The sequence below is a fragment of the Agelaius tricolor genome, unplaced genomic scaffold, assembly GCF_023055355.1.
Source record: "Agelaius tricolor isolate 1412-34295 unplaced genomic scaffold, bAgeTri1.0.p SCAF_23, whole genome shotgun sequence".
Lineage (NCBI taxonomy): Eukaryota > Metazoa > Chordata > Aves > Passeriformes > Icteridae > Agelaius > Agelaius tricolor.
Window position 1 is genome coordinate 7,412,901 of NW_027269283.1, and position 18,201 is coordinate 7,431,101.

At 50.1% G+C, this 18,201-nt stretch overlaps 1 protein-coding gene across 1 annotated transcript; it reads left to right on the forward strand.

Moving 5' to 3' along the window:
- The first annotated feature begins 3,700 nt into the window (after positions 1 to 3,700).
- OPRL1 (opioid related nociceptin receptor 1) lies at positions 3,701 to 17,585 on the forward strand. The gene is made up of 5 exons (XM_071446774.1): positions 3,701 to 3,881; positions 4,099 to 4,384; positions 4,850 to 5,103; positions 13,782 to 14,137; positions 14,474 to 17,585. Exons 3-5 carry the CDS (start codon positions 4,877 to 4,879, stop codon positions 14,995 to 14,997), a joined length of 1,107 nt encoding a protein of 368 aa, XP_071302875.1. The 5' UTR covers positions 3,701 to 3,881; positions 4,099 to 4,384; positions 4,850 to 4,876; the 3' UTR covers positions 14,998 to 17,585.
- Positions 17,586 to 18,201: the final 616 nt, after the last annotated feature.

Below are 18,201 nucleotides of genomic sequence, written 5' to 3' on the forward strand. Positions count from 1 at the left end.
CTGCTCTAATTAGTTGTAAGTAACGAGGATCAGGCCTAGTAGCACACAGAGTTTTCTTGAAATGCAGGTGGCTGCTGGCACTAATCCTGGTTATTCTCCTTATCATGGACCCCATAGATGGGTAGAAGAGAAATGGAGAGATTTCCTCAGTATTTGTGCTTGAAATGGGCATGAATTACACTTGTTCTGCTGTCCTGCTGTTTTAGAAAGAGGAACCCATTGACTCAAGCTTGTTAGCCTGGTGGCCCTGGGAACCAGCTGATCCTTCAGGAAATTGTTTTATTGTGTAATATGTTCCTATAAATCAGTTCCTTGCAGGCTCAGGGATCAGCAGGGAGGTGCCCAGCCAGCATTCATGTGGGTTGTGAGGGCACAGAAGTGTCACCACTGGGCAGGTGATGCTGCCCCTCAGGAACGTGGGGATGGATGAGCTCAGCTGCCTTTCTCTGCTGGGCTGGACCTAAACTCTGTGGCTGGGTCTAAGAGTTTATGGGATGCACTGGGATCAGCCACCCCTGATGGGGCTGGACCATCACCCTGCCATTTGCATCCTGAGATCTTCTCCCAGATCTGCTCCTCCTGAGAAGCTCAATGATCATGGAAGGGAGATGGGGACTGTGAACAAGGCAGGACATGGCCTGTGACATCCCACTGACCCATTCCCCTTGCTGGGACTGGGATTTAGGCAACACCCCAGCACATGCTGCAGTCAGTGGGATTCCTTTCCCACAGTGTGTTTGTCCCCAGGCCCATCACTGCTCCTTGGGAACAGTTTTTCTGGTTTTCTTTTCATTCTGATGCTCAGCAATGCAGAGAAGAGTCTGCAGAGGTTTCTGTCATCTCTGAAATGAGTCTGACTTGAGGAAGTACAAAAGCTACAATGAATATGTATTACTGGAAATATTGAAGAAGCCAATGTCCTCTTCTTTTTAATAGATGTTATTTCTCATTCTTTGAATGAGTCTGCTGGCCATGGAGGGCAGATAATCCAGTTGTGGAATCTTTCTTGTCTTGTGTTGTTTCATGATTTATAGCACCGTGCAAGGAAGAGAATTTATCACCACTTTCTCAGTGAAGTACCACTGAATCCCCTTGTAGAGGCTGCTCTGGAAATGTGGGGTTTAGGATTCAAGAAAAGATGTTTTCATATTTTTATCTCTTTTGATTTCTTTTTTTTCTTGTTTCCTTGCTGCTCTGTTGACCATAAATCCATAAAGATCATCCCGTTCTAACTCCCCTGCCTTAGGAAGGGATACATCATGGCTAAATTTTTGTCATCATTAATGTTCTAATATCACCCATTACCAGTGGCTGTGGTCCAAATTTAGCTAATTAGCCTTTGGCAAGCCATTAATCAGGTGCCCATCATCCCAGGAGTGACAGTTGCATTTTTGAACCTTTCCAGCTCACTCCACATCCCCCCAGCCTTTCTCCTGCTCCTCTCCAGCCCGGGTGCTCGTTCCCTGCATGAAAAATTGATTTTACATCTTGAAAAGTTAATTCTCTGCTCATGATGGCCTTGATTAAACAGTTTGACAAACCGTGCTAAAGGTGACAAAACAGCTCTGACATGCAGACATCTTCACCCCCTGAAAGGAAAGGCAAAGAAAAAAGAATCCCTGTGGGCTGTTGCTATTATGAGATGCAGGTGGCTGAGAGGTGTTTTCTGCAGAATCAGCAAAGGTTCTCCACATTTGGGAACAATGTCTGTAAAGTTAAACTGGTTGAAATGGCAGAAGATGCAATTACTGACACTTGAACTGGATTATCTTGAAATAATTACGGATTTTTCATCCACAACTGATGCAGACGGTGCTGATGCTCCAGGAGTTTGGAGGTAGAAATGGTAAAGGTGTGTGTGGCTGCCCCATCCCTGGAAGTGTTCAGTGCCAGGTTGGATGGGGCTTGGAGCAATCTGCTCTGCTGGAAGGTGTTTTCACTTGCATGTTGATGTCCTGGACCCTCTGTTGTAGATTGAGCATCTCCTAATGGCGTGTGAGAGCTGCTGCTTCCCCAAAAGCTCCCTGGGCATCCCCTGGAAGAAGGGGGCCTTTTTGTCTTGTTCTTTTCTTGGCTTTTGTTACCTTGCTGTCTGCTGAGAAACCTTCAAGCTGAAGAGCTGATCTGTTCTTCAAAGAAATAGGCTGGGGTAAATCCTTTTTGGGTAATGTTGGCAAAATTTAGGTTGCCTTCCTTCCCAGGCTTGGTGCATAGACCCCAATGGAGAGGAGGTTTCTGATGAAGAGGAAATCTGGCAATCATGCTCTCGAGATGCTTGTCCTCCTCTCACCCCAGGGACCCTGACCAGAGCATGTGTTAGGATCCCATGAGATATTCTGGAAGGACAGATCTCACCATTATTGAATTACAATTGGAGTGAAATCATGTGAAGCAGCAGGATTGGGACTGGAGGTGCAGCATGACCATCCTGGGCTTTTTTCCCCATGCAAAGAGGGCAGGGATGAACACTGAGGCACAACAAGAGGGCTGGATGAAGGGAATTCGTGGAAGGATATTTGTCCCAGACACATATCTTGGCTGTCAGTAGCTCAAAGTGCATTCTTGATCCCTTTTCCAGCAGCCTTTTTGAAACACATCTCTCAGGCCAGAAAGAAAACCACAAGAAAAATAGGTGAACCTGCTCTATTTGCTGCTCTGCATGAACATAAAGGAGAGTGGGAAGGGCTGAGAGCACTTGTTGGGGTGAGAGCCAGCAGAGAGGAGCAGAGCTGAATTCTGAATTTGCAAACACTCTTCCCGTCAGCTCCTGGGCTGTCCAGCTGGGAGCTCTTGCACTGATTTACTGCTGTCCTTGCTTCAGCCTTTGGAAATCAATCCACTGACAATTAAGGTAATGTCTGGTCTAATATTTATTTCACACTCTCATTAATGGGCTGACAAAACCCCACTTTTTGAAGCAGTGAGACTGTTCTGTTCTGCAGGAGGGCTGGAACTCTGGGTCATGCTTTTTTCCCTTGTCCCTGTTAAAGCTGAGATCTCTTATTGAAGCTTTCAATAAAATTGCCATGCAGCACCACACCTTAGCACTGTGTTCCTGGTGAAGAAGGTGCAGCTTTTGTGCTAAATATCCCCAAATATCCATTAAAGGAGAACTGGAGCACAAAGGGGTAGCCCTGGCTGCCTGCTGGGGCCCAGGAGCTCTGTGTTTGGCTGTGGGTTGGGAAGAGAAAAAACATTTGGTGCCCAAGGGCTCATGTTCTTTTTCTCCACCTCTTGGGCAAGAGTGCCCTGAATTTGCTCTGATCTGTGTGTGTCTCTGCTTGTGTCCCCAACACTGAGAAATTTCCCCAAAATACCAGGAAATGGCTCCTTTGGGGAAACACTGCAGATGGCCAGAGGCACCGGAGCAGGGGGCTCAGGTACTCAGCAGTCAAACCACTTTGGGAGTGGGTCCCGGAGTCCTCTGTGCACCCTGGCCCACCTGGGGGGCTCTGCAGCCCCTGGGAAATGAGTTTATCAGGGTCAGTGTCCCACAGCCAGGCTGGGAACTGCAGGTACCTGTGGGCTCTGTGTGGATCACCCCACCTGCAGGTAAGGAATTTACCACTGCAGCTTCTGAAACACCTAACTCAGATGAGAAGTGCAGGATGGCTTGGCTCACCAAAATCACCTTTAGTTAATGCTGCTAGAAGAATACTCAATAATAACAATTTTCTCCTCGTAGTTCTCATTCCTCCTTGTATTTTTTTTTGCCAGTTTCTAGGTCAGATTCCCCATTCCGCTGCTCCTGCGCTAGAACAGCGCTCAGGTTGCACAATTGCAGAGGAGGGAGGAATCTGCTTCCCGAATCCCGAGCTCCCCAGCAGCCTTGCCCGATCCTTCCCTTCTCCCCAGCATCTCCTGCTGGGAGCCCGCCCCAGGTAGGCTGGAGATGGGGGGCTGTGCCAGGGGGGCTCTGGGGGGCTTTGGGGATGCTGGGGGTGGGATGGGGAGGCCACCGCATCTCCCCGGGGCGGGGGGAGGGCGCTGCCCGTGGCTCTCAGGTGTGGGCTCTCCTTCCCTTTGCCGCGTTTGGTTATTTATCATTCCCCCCCTCCCTCTTTTCCTCCTTCCCCCTCCCGCTTTTCTCTTACGCAGTGGGAGCAGCCCGGCAGCCTGGCTCTGCCCAGCCGCCCTCCGTCCTCCCTCCCTCCCTCTCCCTCATCCCTCCCTTTTCCTTAAAAACGTGGGCTCCGGGGTGCAGCCCCCTGCGCTGGCAGCAGCCCTGCCTGGAGAGCAGCCCTGTCCCCTCCTCCACCTGCGGAGCCGCCGGCTCTGTCCGTCTGTCCGTCTGTCCGTCCCCCATCCCCCGGCCCGGGGCGCTGGATGCGGCCGCGGGCAGCGGAGTCAGCTCGGGAGCTGCGCTAGAGGGGACCTGCCGCAGGTGAGCAGCCAGCTGGGCGCTGTTGCCAACTTGGGGCTTTTCCTCGCTGGTTTTGGGTGGTACGAACCGCTGGGGTCGTGGCGGAGCCCCGGTGCCTCTCGGGCGGCAGTGGAAGGTCTGGGGGCACAAAGCCGAGAGTGGGGGACTCAGCGAGCCGCAGGGGTGGCAGCGGCAGGTGGGGACCCGCAGCCCTGGGGGAAGCAGGGATGGATGCTGTGTGCAGCCCGCACTGCCCGGCGGTGTGCAGATACCCGCGATCCCTGCGAGCTCGGGATGCGCCAGGCTCGCGGGGCTGCATCCCATTAAAACGCTCCCGGGGACGGGGGCTGCGCTCCGCGGCAGTAAATCATCCTTCTCCCCGGTAATAAATCACCCTGCCCCGGCCTTTCCTGTGCACTTGCCTCGCTGCAATCCCCTGCCCCCCGTTTGATCAGCAGATTTTAGAGCCGCCTCTCGCTGCCCCAGGTCCTTGGCGCAGGCTGCTGCTCCAGGATGGACCCGCTCTTCCCTGCCCGTATTTTTGAAGACCCCGACCTGAGGAAGCTGCTGAACGACTCCTCCATGCTCAACCTGAGCTTTCTGCCCAGCAACTGGTTCAACAACAGCACCGGGGACGGTTTCCTGCCGCTCAGCATCAAGATCACCATCGTGGTCGTCTACTCCATCGTGTGCATCGTGGGGCTGGTGGGCAACTGCTCCGTCATGTATGTGATCGTCAGGTAGGACACCGGGGAGGCTCCCGGCAAACTGGGAGCGGGGCAGACCTTCCCTCCCTCCATCCCTGCTGCGGGTGAAGCAGCCAGGCGCCTCCCTGGGGTTAGAGACGTGCTCTGGAGGTAATGATGTGGCATTTGTTTTATTGTTTTGGTTTTATTTGTTGGTTTGTTTTTTTTTCCCCCCTTCCTAGGCTGTGATGAAGGTTTCTGCCAGTTTTCAGCTGCCCTCTGGTGCCTCCTAAAGTTTAACCCAGAGAATGGAACGGAGTGAGCAGATCTGCTCAAAAAATGGGTCTTTCTTTTCTTTTTTTCTTTTTTCTTTTTTTTTTTTTTTTTTTCTTTTTAGGGATCTGTATGTCCCTGGGGAGGGCAATGTGCTGGGAGCATTCCACTGCCAGGGTGTGCTGGCTCCTTAAGGGGACCTCTCCTTGCTGTGCAGTGTCCGGCACCCCAGCTGTGTTTGCAGGTGCTGCTCCATCTGGGAGCTGGCTCTTTCCAAAGCTGAACCTTGTTGCAAAGGAAAGAGCCTGCTGGGAAGCTTCCTTTTACTTTTACAGGAGAAAAAAAAAAAAAAAATCACAAATGTAAGTCTTCCAACCCTTTGGAGCCTGCAGACTTGAATAAGATGTGAGAGGATGCTGCAGAGTTGAGGGCAACTTGTCTGGCTCCTTGTGCTGAAGTCAGGAGGGTGGGGGGGACCTTTGCAGAGGGACAGCACAGAGCATGCACCACTCCATCCTCCCTGCCCATTGTTGGCATTTTGAGCGTCCCTGTCTGCTTCTGCCACGGTTCAAACCCTTCTGGTTCTGGGAATCAGGAACCTTGTTCACCCTGTAAGTGCAGGATGAGTTTGTGCAGCTCTTAGGGCTGTGATTATGTTAAACCCAGCATCCCCCCTCTGATCTCTGCACCTTGCATGGTAGGGAGGGAGCTTCCATTTTAGCCACATCTTGGAGCAGATTCCTTGTGCAGGTGGATGCTGCCAGCACAGAAAAGACAGGCTGAATCCTCCAACAGGAGAGGAAAGCATTTAGCAGGTATTCAGACACTGATGGGATTGTCTTGTTCCTGCCAGGAGCCCAACTGCTTCCAGAGCATCTTTCCCCTGAATAACTCCAACTTGGCAGGGGGAGATGCTGTAAAATCAGGTCTTTGGTACCAGAGGTTGCTGAAGAGTGGTTGGATCTCTGCTCCAAGGGCAGAGTGATGTGATGAGCCTGTTCATCAGGCTGCCTGTCTGTGCTCTTTCAGCTGAGGAGTTTATGGCACAGAGAGGGGATCCCATTAGCCCTGGGGAGTCTGCAGATGCACAGAGGAGGTTTGCAGCACACTGGTGCCATGTCTGGACAGCTCATGTTCCTGCTCAGTGTGGTAGCAATTGTTGGAGTAGTTTGTGGGTGTGTGTAAGTGTGTGAGTAGTGAGGCTCAGGAGCTGGAAGCCCTTGTCTGATGATGGTGATGTGGCTGCATGGGAATGGCAGCCCCTGTGCAGCAGAGGAAGGGAGTTCTTACCCCAGGCATGAGCCTTGGTGTGTGTAAGGAGAAGCCTTGGGAGAAATCTGCTCCCTGTCTGCAAAGCTCTGGTGGGATGTGCACAGCAGGATCCTGCTGGCCCTGCCCAGGGCTGGCACTGGAGCATCAAACTGGGGACAGGACCCCAAACTGGGGTCCTGAGCAGGGTGGACCTGTGCCATGGCTAACCATGAAAAATACTGGCTTCTGCTCCACTCCTGTTTGACTTTGTTACCTTCCAGCTGGATAAATGGCACTCAGGGATTTAGCACTTGAATTTCCTATGGAAATGTAACTCTTTTTGTGTGTGTCCTCTCATTTTACAGTTTTTAAGCTGCAACTGAAAACTGAAGACAGGTGCCAACCCAACCTACCCCAGGTTTTTCAATTTCTCTATTTCCCTTTACTCAGAAATGGAAAGAGTGTGCTGGGGAGGTTATAACTGAGCTAGAGCACAGGTAGGAGCTGCTGTTCCCCACCCATGTTCCCAACACAGAGTTGGGAAAATGAGACTAACACAGAGTTAGAGCCAAGGCAGTGACCCTTGAGTTGATGGGTAACAACTTCTGGTGATCTCTGCCCAGGATTCCTCTCTCCTTGCCCTGTCTGTTCAGGTCAGGAGCAGGTATGAGGATGAATTGGACTCAATATCAAACTCTTGACCCCGGCCATGTGCACAGGTTGGTGAAGAGCTGCCAAATTGTGGCTGTACAAGGAGGATGCTGATGAGTTTCTCAAACACAAACACATGCTTTTCTCCTCAGATTAGAGCTTTGATGCTTCATGCCTTGAGTGGCACCTGGTTTCCAGTAGGTTGGAAGTTGGTTGCTGATAAGTCAACACCGGGTTTAGGGGCTCTTAATGATGAATTAATGGAACATTTTATCATAATGATAAATTAATGGAAAAAAACCCTTTGTGCTGCACCCTTATCACTGTAGGTAATGTGTACCCCAATAAGCTTTTTTCCTTTCTGTGCTTTGGCAGTGATAACCAGGCTTCAACATATTACACAGCCCATAGGAAAATGGTGTGCTACCTTCCAGAAAAAGACTGGTAGTGCTATAGACAGTAATTGTTTCTCATTTTTTGAGGGAGCTGGGAAATAAAAAGACTCTAATACCAGCACTCAAGGAAATTGAAGGCATCAGGAAAACTCAATTTTTTGTTCCTCCTGAATGAGTTTTCTGCAGCACCAAGGGAAAAGTTTTAAATCTCCCGGTATTTCCCATAGAAGCTCAAATTCAAGGTTTCCCCCCTCTGACGTAGAAGCCAGCCTACATCTCTATTGTATTTGGAATTATTTAACATTTGGAACTATTAATTTATAGAGGCAGTCATCATGTGACTGTCAGTCCCTTCCAGTGCTGAGCAGCACTCACTGGGGAGGATGGAGAAGGGCTCTTGTCAGGGGCAGGATTTCCTGGGCACTGAAGGGCCTGCTGTGGGAACCTGCCTTGTCTGTGCCTTTGTTCTGCTGGCTCATCCTGGAGCTCCTTGCCAGCAGAGACGAGGCCTCCCCTCCCTCCTCCTTCTGCTGTTTGCTCTCTTCTGCATATATTTCCTGTTCTGCTTCTTAATGAACGTGAAACAAGGAGCTGAACAGAGGGTTTGGGGAAAGCCAGGCTGCTGAGATCCCTCCTAGCTATTAACTGAAGTCTGCAAGGCTGCTTGCCAAAGATCTTTGTATTTAGGAAGGAAAGCAAAGGGGAAGGAGGGTGTATTTTTGTATTTTTGGCCCTGGGGGTGGGGCTGAGCCAGGTGTGACAGAGGCCCCAAATCTCTGCCAGCCATGGGTGAGCCAGGGAAGGGACAAGGTGCAGCTCCTTGTCCCTGCTCCACCATGCTGCTGTGCTGCTCAGCAGTGGGGACCTGGAGGGCTCCATTCCTCCAGTTCAACCCTCCCTGGGAATGCTGCCTCATTTCTGGGGCACTCCTCATTGCTGTGGCAGCTCTCTGCTGGGAGCCTGGCAAAATGCTGGGGGTGCTCAGCTCTCTCTATGGCAGAACACCTTTCAGAGCATTTTAAGCAATGTTTTGGGTAGTTTAGGGCTGTCAGACCCCTACTTTTTCATCTGCTGCCTCCAGGTGAAGCTTTAGGAGGAAAAATGTGATGGGGAGGTGCCCGAACCATGAGCCTGCCTGGGGATGCTGTGCCAGCTGTTGTTCTGCTTGAAAACTGCCTCAGACCCTGAGAACAGGGGTGAGGGCAGCTGGCTGTGATGAGACAGGGGAAATTAACTTAATTATGACATTTCAGAGATGCTGATTTCTTAATAGAAAGCTTTCTCAGGGAAAAGCCTGGATGGGCTGTGTGTCTCAGAGCTGAAATGAAGTGAGTGCTTGATGCAGGGGGACCCAGCAGACATGAGTGGGGCCATCTGAGGCCTTTGCTGTCTCCAGATCTGCCTCTTAGTTTTTCCTTGAAAAACAAAATAAATAGGCATCAATTATTGCAATTTGTGGAGAAATGGAACCCAAACCAAGGGCTCTTTGCCCTGGAGAGTGAATGGAGCTGGGTGAGGAGGGTGAGGTGAGCAGCAGGGGATCCTGCTGGCATCATGGCTGCAAAGGACACGTCTGCAGATCCCTCATTTCTGGGTCCCCATGAGCCCAGGTGAGCTGGGCTCAGCTCCATGACCCACAGTAGCCACACCTGGCCCCTGCTAACACAGGTCCTGTGGCTCCAGTGTGTGTTGAAGGGCTCTTGGTTTCTCCAGGCTGGGGTGGGGTGGGTGAACGGGAGTTGCCCATGTGCAGCAGTAACTCTGTGATGTTTAGCATGGGACTTGGTTCCCAGTGTTTTTCAGAGACTGGGCAATTCCCAGAAGCATTCTGGGTGTCAGGAGAGGCAGATCAGGCCCATGAGCAGGGCTAAGAGCATCCTGCTGCAGGGTGGATGCTGGTGAATGCCCTCTTTAGACCAGAGCACCACTCCTGGTGGCCAAGCACCTGCTCAGGGATGTGGGATCATCCCTGAGAGCCCCTGGCTGAGCCGCTGAAGCCTTTGCAGCAGCAGCAGCCACAGAGGCTCCTCCCCTGGCATGGCAGCACATCCACAGTGGTGCCCAGAGAGCACCTGCAGGGCAGGGCAGGGCAGGGCTGGTTTTTCAGAGCTGTCCCCCAGACACAGAGGTGACACTCAAGGACAGGGAGATCATCTGTCCCAGGGTGTGTGCTCGTCCTGGCTGGCTGCAGATTCCCTTACTAGCCCCTGCTGGTCAGTCCCCGTCTTGCTGGGTAATTTATGAGCTTTTAGGTGGCTGCCTTTGCTGTAGTGTCTGGCCCCAGAGTCCAGACTAATTTAAATTTGTCCTTCTCCAACTCTGTGCGGGTTTTTCAGGGCCTGTTGAAGCATTAAGAATAAATCATCTTGCACTGGTCAGAAGGTGCAGGCTGAGGGGGCTCTGGGAGGGTGAGCAGAGCAGCAGGGATGCAGAGAGCACGGCGTGGGCGGACACTGAGGGGACACAAATCATGGCAGAACGTGCCAGATCAAATATCAGCTCCACACACCCTGAGGGCTGGGAGCAGAGATGGGAGAGACCTGGGGCTGATTTCCACCATCACAGGGTGGGAGCAGCTCGGTAAAAATCCCCTTTGAGCTTTTTCTGCTCTGTTTTGCTTTCTGGAGCATGTCCAGGCACGGGGGCAAAGGGTGGCACTGCTGCCAGGGTGTGAGTGGGGATGGAGGGAGCTGCTCAAGGTGAACAGCACTGTCTGCATCCTAATCAGCTGGAGCTACACATATCAAAATCAGGAGGCTCCAAGAGGCAGAGAGCTCCTGGAAGCAGTGCTCAGGCTTTCTCAGGGCTGCAGGCTTTGCTCTGGTCCCTCTGGCCCTGGTGTCTGCTGCTCCCTTTTGCGTTGTGGGTTTGCTGCAGCCAGCTGTCCTTAGCCCCAGCCCTTGCCCTGCAGCCTTGCTGGGGCTGGGTGGGAAAGGGAAAGATGCAGAAACAACAGGGCTGCAGCTCGCCCCGAGGCTCAGCCAGGAGCAGAATCTGTTCCTGTGGGGAGCAGGTCCTTAAGGCCCCGAGGGTGTGTGTGCCTGCCCTTAATGAGCCACCCCTATCTGCTCTCCCTGCCCGTGTATCCCCCTTGCCAGAGGGCCCAGGTAGCACAGAGGAGAGGGAAGAGAAGCGCTGAGCTGATATCCAGGTGTTCTTCCTGATGCCAGGGAACAGGAGAGCAGAGCAGAGCAATTACTGCTGTGACAAAGGGGGAGCTGGATGGATGCAGAGCTGAGCTCCACCCTGTGGGAGACGCTCCATTAGGAAATTACCTCTGTGGCAGAGTGCAAGAAAGTGGCCCAGCAGGGAGCTAATGTCCTCCATGGAATCCACAGGTTTATCTGCAGCAGATTTGTGCTGTGGGGGAGGAGACTGAGGTGTCTCCTGAAGCCTGAGAGTTTAATTTTTCCTTTTTTTTTTTGGTGCAGATTAAGAGAAAGAACATTCTCAGCTCTGGAGGAAAAGAAAGAGAGGTTAATCCACAGAGAAATGATTGATTGATTTTTGTGTGTACTGAACATTCTGGAAATGTTTGGGAACATTCTGGAAATTGCTTGGTTGGGACAATGGCTGTTGGCTCTCAGCATGTGGAGAAAGTGGTGTAGAAGTAATTAATTGGGTGCAAATTAATTTCACCCCCTTTCAAGAAAGCAAAATCAGCTTTAAATTCTATTGGAAGTTGGGTTGAAGGAGGTGCTGGGGCAGCCACCTCAGTGTGTCCTGTGCTGGAGCAGGGGAAGGTGGCTCTGCCATCAGCTCCAGAGGAGATGAGGAAGGAGGCAGAGGACAGGGATCTGTGCTCTGAGGGGTCTGCAGGGCCAGGCAGAGCAATTGCACCTGGACTCTGAATTCATGCTTCAGAGAAGTGTCTGGGAGGAGTGGGGCCAGTGGGGCTGGAGGGGTGTGGGAAGGAGCTGAAGATTTGCTCTGCACACCCTGAGTTCAGTGCTGGGGACACAGGAGTGTGAAGGGAGGCAGCCTTGTCCCCCATGGATGCTGGATGGGGCTTGGAGGTGGGTGACTTGTTGTTTGTTTCTCCCACTGGTCAATGACAAAAATAAAACAGGAACAACCTTTAATTTTTACTGTCTTGCAGTAAAGTTGCTCACCATTGCTCAAAATTGATATTCCCTTGAGTTACAATGCCAGTAAAAGGGGTTAGAGGCACGATGATGAATTGCCTCTGGCTCCAGCCCTCCTGGAAGGCTGGACTGCCTTTGGGAAGCCTGAGCCAGGTCTGTGGTGCTCAGGGGAAGCTGCAGCTCCCAGGAGACCTTTGCCACCACAGTCTTGGGGGGACTGAGTATTTTCCTAAAGCCTGAGCTGACCATGCTTATTTTTGGGAGAGCTGATAAAACAGCGATTTCACTTCTCCATTTTAATCCCCTCTGCTGACCTGGAGGGGACAGTGAACCCACTCACAGACCCACCTCATCCCCCTGTGCTTTGCCATGTTTAGGCCAAGTGCAAGAATTCAGGAAAGGAAAACTTGGCCACCCTGGGATGCTCCTCTGGAATTCAGGGCACTGGAGGCTGCTGTAATTCTCCTTAGGAAATCCCAGAGCTTAAACCAGCAGCTGCCTGGTTATGTTGGATTTATTATACAAAAGCAAAGTGCTTTTGCTCATTCATCCCATCACGAAAGGAAAGGCACCAGTATTTTCCTTCTACTGCTTTTGGTTATGTAAGTTTGTCTGGGTTGGCTTTCTAAGAACTTGAGATTGATTTCTGGGCCAGGAAAAGCCTCACTCAGGCTTGTGTGGGGACCTCAAGGTGCTTCCAACAATGTTTCCATCAGTGCTCACCTCCAAAAGCTTCCCTTGGCTTTCAGGGTCAGAAAAAGGACAATTTGGTTTTGCTTTCTGAAGCTGTTTTCAGACTTCTGATACAAGCCCAGCTTAGAGCTCCAGGGCAGGTAAAAACATAGACTTTACAGTCTGGATCGTGGTGCCCCTGTCTGCTTCTCTTGCAAACCTGGCCAGGTCACCATGTGTCCCAGCAGAGTTCAGAGCACCAGTGGTAATGTTCTGCCAAGCATTCAAATCATTTATCAAGAACTGAAGAAGCTCAGGGGAGGGCACAAAACAGAGAAGGGAAGTCGGGGGTTTGCTGTTCTGTATCAAATTGGCAAAAAGAGATTTTTAAGTCAAATCAGCCCTGTAATATTTTAACACGTATCAGGCTGAAAATAGTGCAGCAGTTTATGGGTAGAAGTGTTACCCTCAAATGAACTTGCACTCTGTTAATAACATCATTGTCTGCCATTTTTGGCCGTGTTTCTGCTAAGGCCATTAGTAGAGTAAATGATAGATGAGCTGTAGTTTTAAAATTATACCTATTTGAGCTCTTATCCTGCCCATAAGAGGAATATCCTGGAGCTGAAATGTGAGATTCAGTCACAGAGTCACTGTTGAGCTTCCATTTCTGCAGACACTGCAGGTCCCCCCGGATAGGTGATCACAGCTGGCTCTGCATCATTTCCCAAGTGTGAAAAGGAGATGATTGCCATTAGAGCAAGGTGACTCTTCCTTCAGGGCAGGCAGTTTGTGTGGTAAAAGTAATATTGAAATGACAAAAGAGTCTTTAGGGTTTGACTTGTGACTTCACTCCTTTATCTAGAAAGATCCATTGTGATATTCTGATTTCTGATTCAAACCTAGTTCCTCACCATTTTTTGGCTGGCCATTTTGCCTGCTCTGATTTGGCACCTCACATTAGCCATGCTCTCTGGCTATGAGCCCATATCAAATGGCTGATCAACTTGCCCCTGCACCTTTCATTTACTGGCTAAAGCTCTCACCAATACTTCTAACAATGAAGCCATGGGTAGTGAAACCCTAAGTTTGCCTTATTGAAGTAATTTTCAAGAAACACCATCTCATAGCCTCAGGCTTTCATGGTGCTCGCTGGCAGTCTGAGGGAATGATTCTCCTGCCCATGGAACTGACTGTGGAGGGACCATTTGTGGTGTTGTAGGAGATGGGCTGAACTGTGTGTTGGTAAACCTGTGGAAGGTTGAAAGGTGAGGATGGCCAATCTCATTACATAAGGAAATACAGCATCTCCTTTCAAAATCAGCAGAATCTGCTTTGGTAAAGTTCAGTGTCTGACCCATCATGGTCAGTGGGAACTCTAACCATTGCTCCTCCTGCCTTTCAGATTCACCAAGATGAAGACAGCCACCAACATTTACATCTTTAACCTCGCCCTGGCTGACACCCTGTGCCTGATGACCTTGCCCTTCCAGGGAACAGACACATTCCTGGGCTTCTGGCCCTTTGGCAACGTCCTGTGCAAGATTGCCATCTCCATTGACTACTACAACATGTTCACCAGCACCTTCACGCTGACCATGATGAGCGTGGACCGCTACATCGCCATCTGCCACCCCATCAAAGCCCTGGACATCCGCACGCCCCACAAGGCCAAGGTGGTCAATGTTTGCATCTGGGCACTGGCTTCTGTCTTTGGCATCCCAGCCATGGTGATGGGATCTGCAGAGAACGAGAACAACGGTCAGTAAAACTGCACCCAGCTGGAGGGACACGAGAGCCCAGGGAGAGGGGGGGCAGTTTCATCTGTGGGGTGAAGCTTCTGCTGTAAAATCACCTTAACTCTTCCCCTACCTCTCTGTATCACTGCTGTTGCTTTTCTAGTGTCAGACATGGAATTGTTATGTGAGGAATTGAACATTAAACATAGAATTGTTATGTTAGGTTGGGAAAGCCCTCTAAGATCATCAAGTCCAACCATTAACCTAACTAACCAAACTAATCCGAATGTGCAGTTGCTCTCCTGCTTGATCTGTGCTTGCTGACCTTCCTTCCCATTTTATTTTTTCACTCTTGCAGAGATTGATTGTCTAATTAAGCTCCCTTCTCCCGTGGACTACTGGGATCCAGTGTTTGGCATCTGCGTCTTTCTCTTCTCCTTTATGATCCCTGTGTTGATCATCACCATTTGCTACAGCCTCATGATCAGGCGGCTCAAGAACGTCCGCGTCCTCTCGGGCTCCAAGGAGAAGGACCGCAACCTGCGGCGCATCACGCGCATGGTGCTGGTGGTGGTGGCCGTCTTCATCGTTTGCTGGACTCCCATCCAGATTTTCGTGCTGGTGCAGTGCTTGGGAGCCAAGGCAGAGAGCGAGCTGGAGCTGGCCATCTCCTGCTTCTGCACCGCGCTGGGCTACGCCAACAGCAGCCTGAACCCCGTGCTCTACGCCTTCCTGGATGAGAACTTCAAGGCGTGCTTCAAGAAGTTCTGCTTCCCCACCGCCTTCAGGACCGAGCTCCAGATGTCCAACAGGATGTGCAGCATTGCCAAGGATGTGGCCTACGCCTGCAAGAACTCGGAGGGGACTAACAATCCGGCCTGACTAGGCATGGAAATCCCCATGGTGGCTGTCGCCCAGCAGAGTCCGACCACCCCCACGTCAGAACTGACTCAGATAACGGCCCTTTAGCAGGACCCCAAAACTGAGAGGTGAGAAACCAAGGAAACAATTGTGGGGGTTGGGAACACCGGATACTGCGAGAGCAAGCAGAGAAAGTGAGCCCACTTGATGCATTTTTAATTTCCAGTGCATCCTGCACTAAGGAACGTGTTTGAAATCAGCCTGCTGATTCCTGCAAAACCCTGGGGGTTTGCAACATTATTGAGAGTTTGGGAATTAAGGGTTTAAAATAGGCATTGCTCCTGGGGCTTACACTTCTGCTGCTGCTGGGAGACAGACAGAATGTGAACTCTTGCATTGCTTTTTTCCTCCCTGGGTGGAGATGTTAACAGCTCGCCTGGCTCACCAGGCGCTCATGTGCGGGTTTTCCTCCTGTGCCACCGCTCTGAAATCAGACTTTGCTGCAGCCAAAGTGGGCAGGAGCCATCAGACAAAACCCAAGATCATCTCCAGGATGAGTCATAGTGCAGGGAAGGATGCAGGGAGAGAGAGGAGGGAGCTGACGGGAAGAGAAATTCAAACTGCCTTGGAAGGACAGCGCCAGCTCCTGCAGATGGGATCTGCAGTGAACCCCCCCCTCTCAGAGGGGAAAAGGGTGGGGAGAAGGGACTGTCAGAGCTGATGGTGTAGCTCTGAAGAGGAGGAAGAAAAAAGACTGAAGAAATGAACACAATTTCTCATTTACATGCTGCTACTACTTTTTTTTTTTTTTTAACTCTGTATTTCCAGTGTAATAATGGACAGAATGTGTCTGTATATACATGTCTTAGTGGAATAGGTGCAGATACATGGTAGGATTTCACCTTACCAAGCATGCCTTGGGCATCTTCCTCAGTGAGAGGAGGAAAGAATGAAGTGGCCTATAGACACATGTATTTATGTATAGGAAAAGCCATTTTGGAGAAGTCAGAATGGCAGCTCTTCCAGAAGACATGGACATTCCTGGTGGGAGGAGGCAGCCTAAAAGAGTCCCACCTGCTCCACATGGGATAAGTGGGGTACAAACCATACAAAACCTGGGGTTCTGTGGTTTGTTTTATGTTTTTAACTGAAATGAGACCCACACTGCCGAAAGCATGTGGGAAATGCTGCCTGGGTACCACCCCTCCTGCCAACCATGGATTGATTTTCCTCTCCCAAAGTAGGCCAGAGCTTTGTGGAAAATGAAATGTCCTGTCATTTCACTTGATAACAAAAGCTTCCCCAAAGAGTTTCACCACTTGAGTGCCCTCTGTGCTGGGGAGAGCAGCAGGCTGGGGTTGTCCCTGTAGCACAACAGCCCCAGGAAATCTGGGCAGTGGTGCTGATGGGGGAGCAAAGCACCAACCTCCACCTTGGAGATTGGGAGGTCAATTCCAACATGAGAACCAGCAGTGTCACCTGGACTGTACAGATTCCAATGTGGATATATTTCTTGTGCTCTGATCTATGAGATTCTGTATTGATTTTTAATGTATTGATTTGCCAATATTTTAATGCTGTCATGTTCTTTCTATATGCTGTACAAAAGAATTGGATGTTATATTTCTATGTAGAGTGTTTCTCTCATGGGTGGGCTTAAAATATAGATGCAATTCCAGTGTTCCATGTGTAGGACCCAGATCCCTTGTAAACTGCTCAAGCTGGGAGGATTTTGATGCTGATTAACATTTGATTGGGAATCTGGATGTGTACCAGAGCAAACTTTGCAATTAGCACTTCCCTATACCAATCTGGAGGGAGGAGGGAATCTGGGCACTTTAAGCACTTTGTAGGGGATGTTAATCCCAGAGCCCTCACCAGGAAATCCCATATAAACCCCAGGCATGTGAAGAACAGCTCCTTGAGAACTGTGGTGCTGGCAAGCTGCATCCATGCCTTTGGAAAACTGGGTTGGGTGGGATGTTTGTGGGTGGTAACAGCACTGGGCAGTGAGAGACCTTGGGTCTGCTCAGCCCCCAGCTGTGGGATGGGGTCTGGGAATGGTTGGGGCTGGAGCTGGGACTGACTGCCAGGCTGTTCTGACCTTTAGGGAGCAGGAGAACATTCATTAGTGGCTGGCCAAGGAACAGCCACACTCCCTTTGTCGTTCTTGGCTGGTTTTTTAAATAGATTTATGTCCTCTGAAAGAAAATATACCAGTGTTTGGCATTTTTTAAATATGGATTTTGTTATAATGACTATGCTGCAACAATCTTACATAATCAAGTACTCAATAAATGTGTGTTTACCAAGCTTTTGGGTATTTCCACAGCCCTTGCAGTGGATGTGTTTTGGCGTTCTGTTCAATGCTCAGTGCAGTTTGTTATAAGAAGAGCAGCAAACACCTGAAAGCAAAACTTTCTTGTACTGTGCCTCTGGAGTTACAGGCTCATGGTCAGCTGGGTGGCTTTAGTGCTGGCTCTGTAATTCCCTCTGGGAGTGGTTGTGTTGGTGTGATTTTTACAACTGCCGCAGTGTAAATGACATTTAGGTGGCTACTTGTGTGCTTTAATAAAGGAAAATTAAAACCCATGTGGTTTGGATGATAATCTGGAAGAGTTTACTGGGTGGATTTGGAATGTCTCAGCCCTGTGGGATCTTTTGTTACTACAGACAACTTGGTCTGTAGTTAACACAGGCACAGAAGATGTGAAAATTGGGTCCCTGGCTCTTGCAAAGGGCAGCTGTGATGTGTAGCAGGGCAGTGGTGCAGGCAGCTGCCTGCTGTTAGAGGTGAAGTCTGCTGAAGGATGAAAAAAGCTCTTCCCACATCCTCTCCCCACAATTCCCAGGAGTTATGGGGTTAGGTGTGACCTGGGAGAACAATAAATTGCAGAGCTGTTCTGAAAATTAAGCCAAGGCCATATTCTGTAGGAAAGATGGATCAGACAGTGAGATGTGCAATAAGGAAAGTGCTTTCTCTCTGCAGAGATCAATATTCCTACCCAAGCAGGTAAATATCAGGAGATGGTTTTTTATTAGCAGTGGTGGTTTTCTTCTTAAAAAAGAAAAAGTAAATTGGTGAGAAAAAAAATGGAAATCCTTATTTTTTTCTAGTTCAGTTAATTATAAGTATCCAGGGGTGAGTTCTTACAGCAAAACCATAAACCAAAGTGCTTTATTCAGTATTATGGGATTTATTAATGTACCAAGTATTCTCTCTGC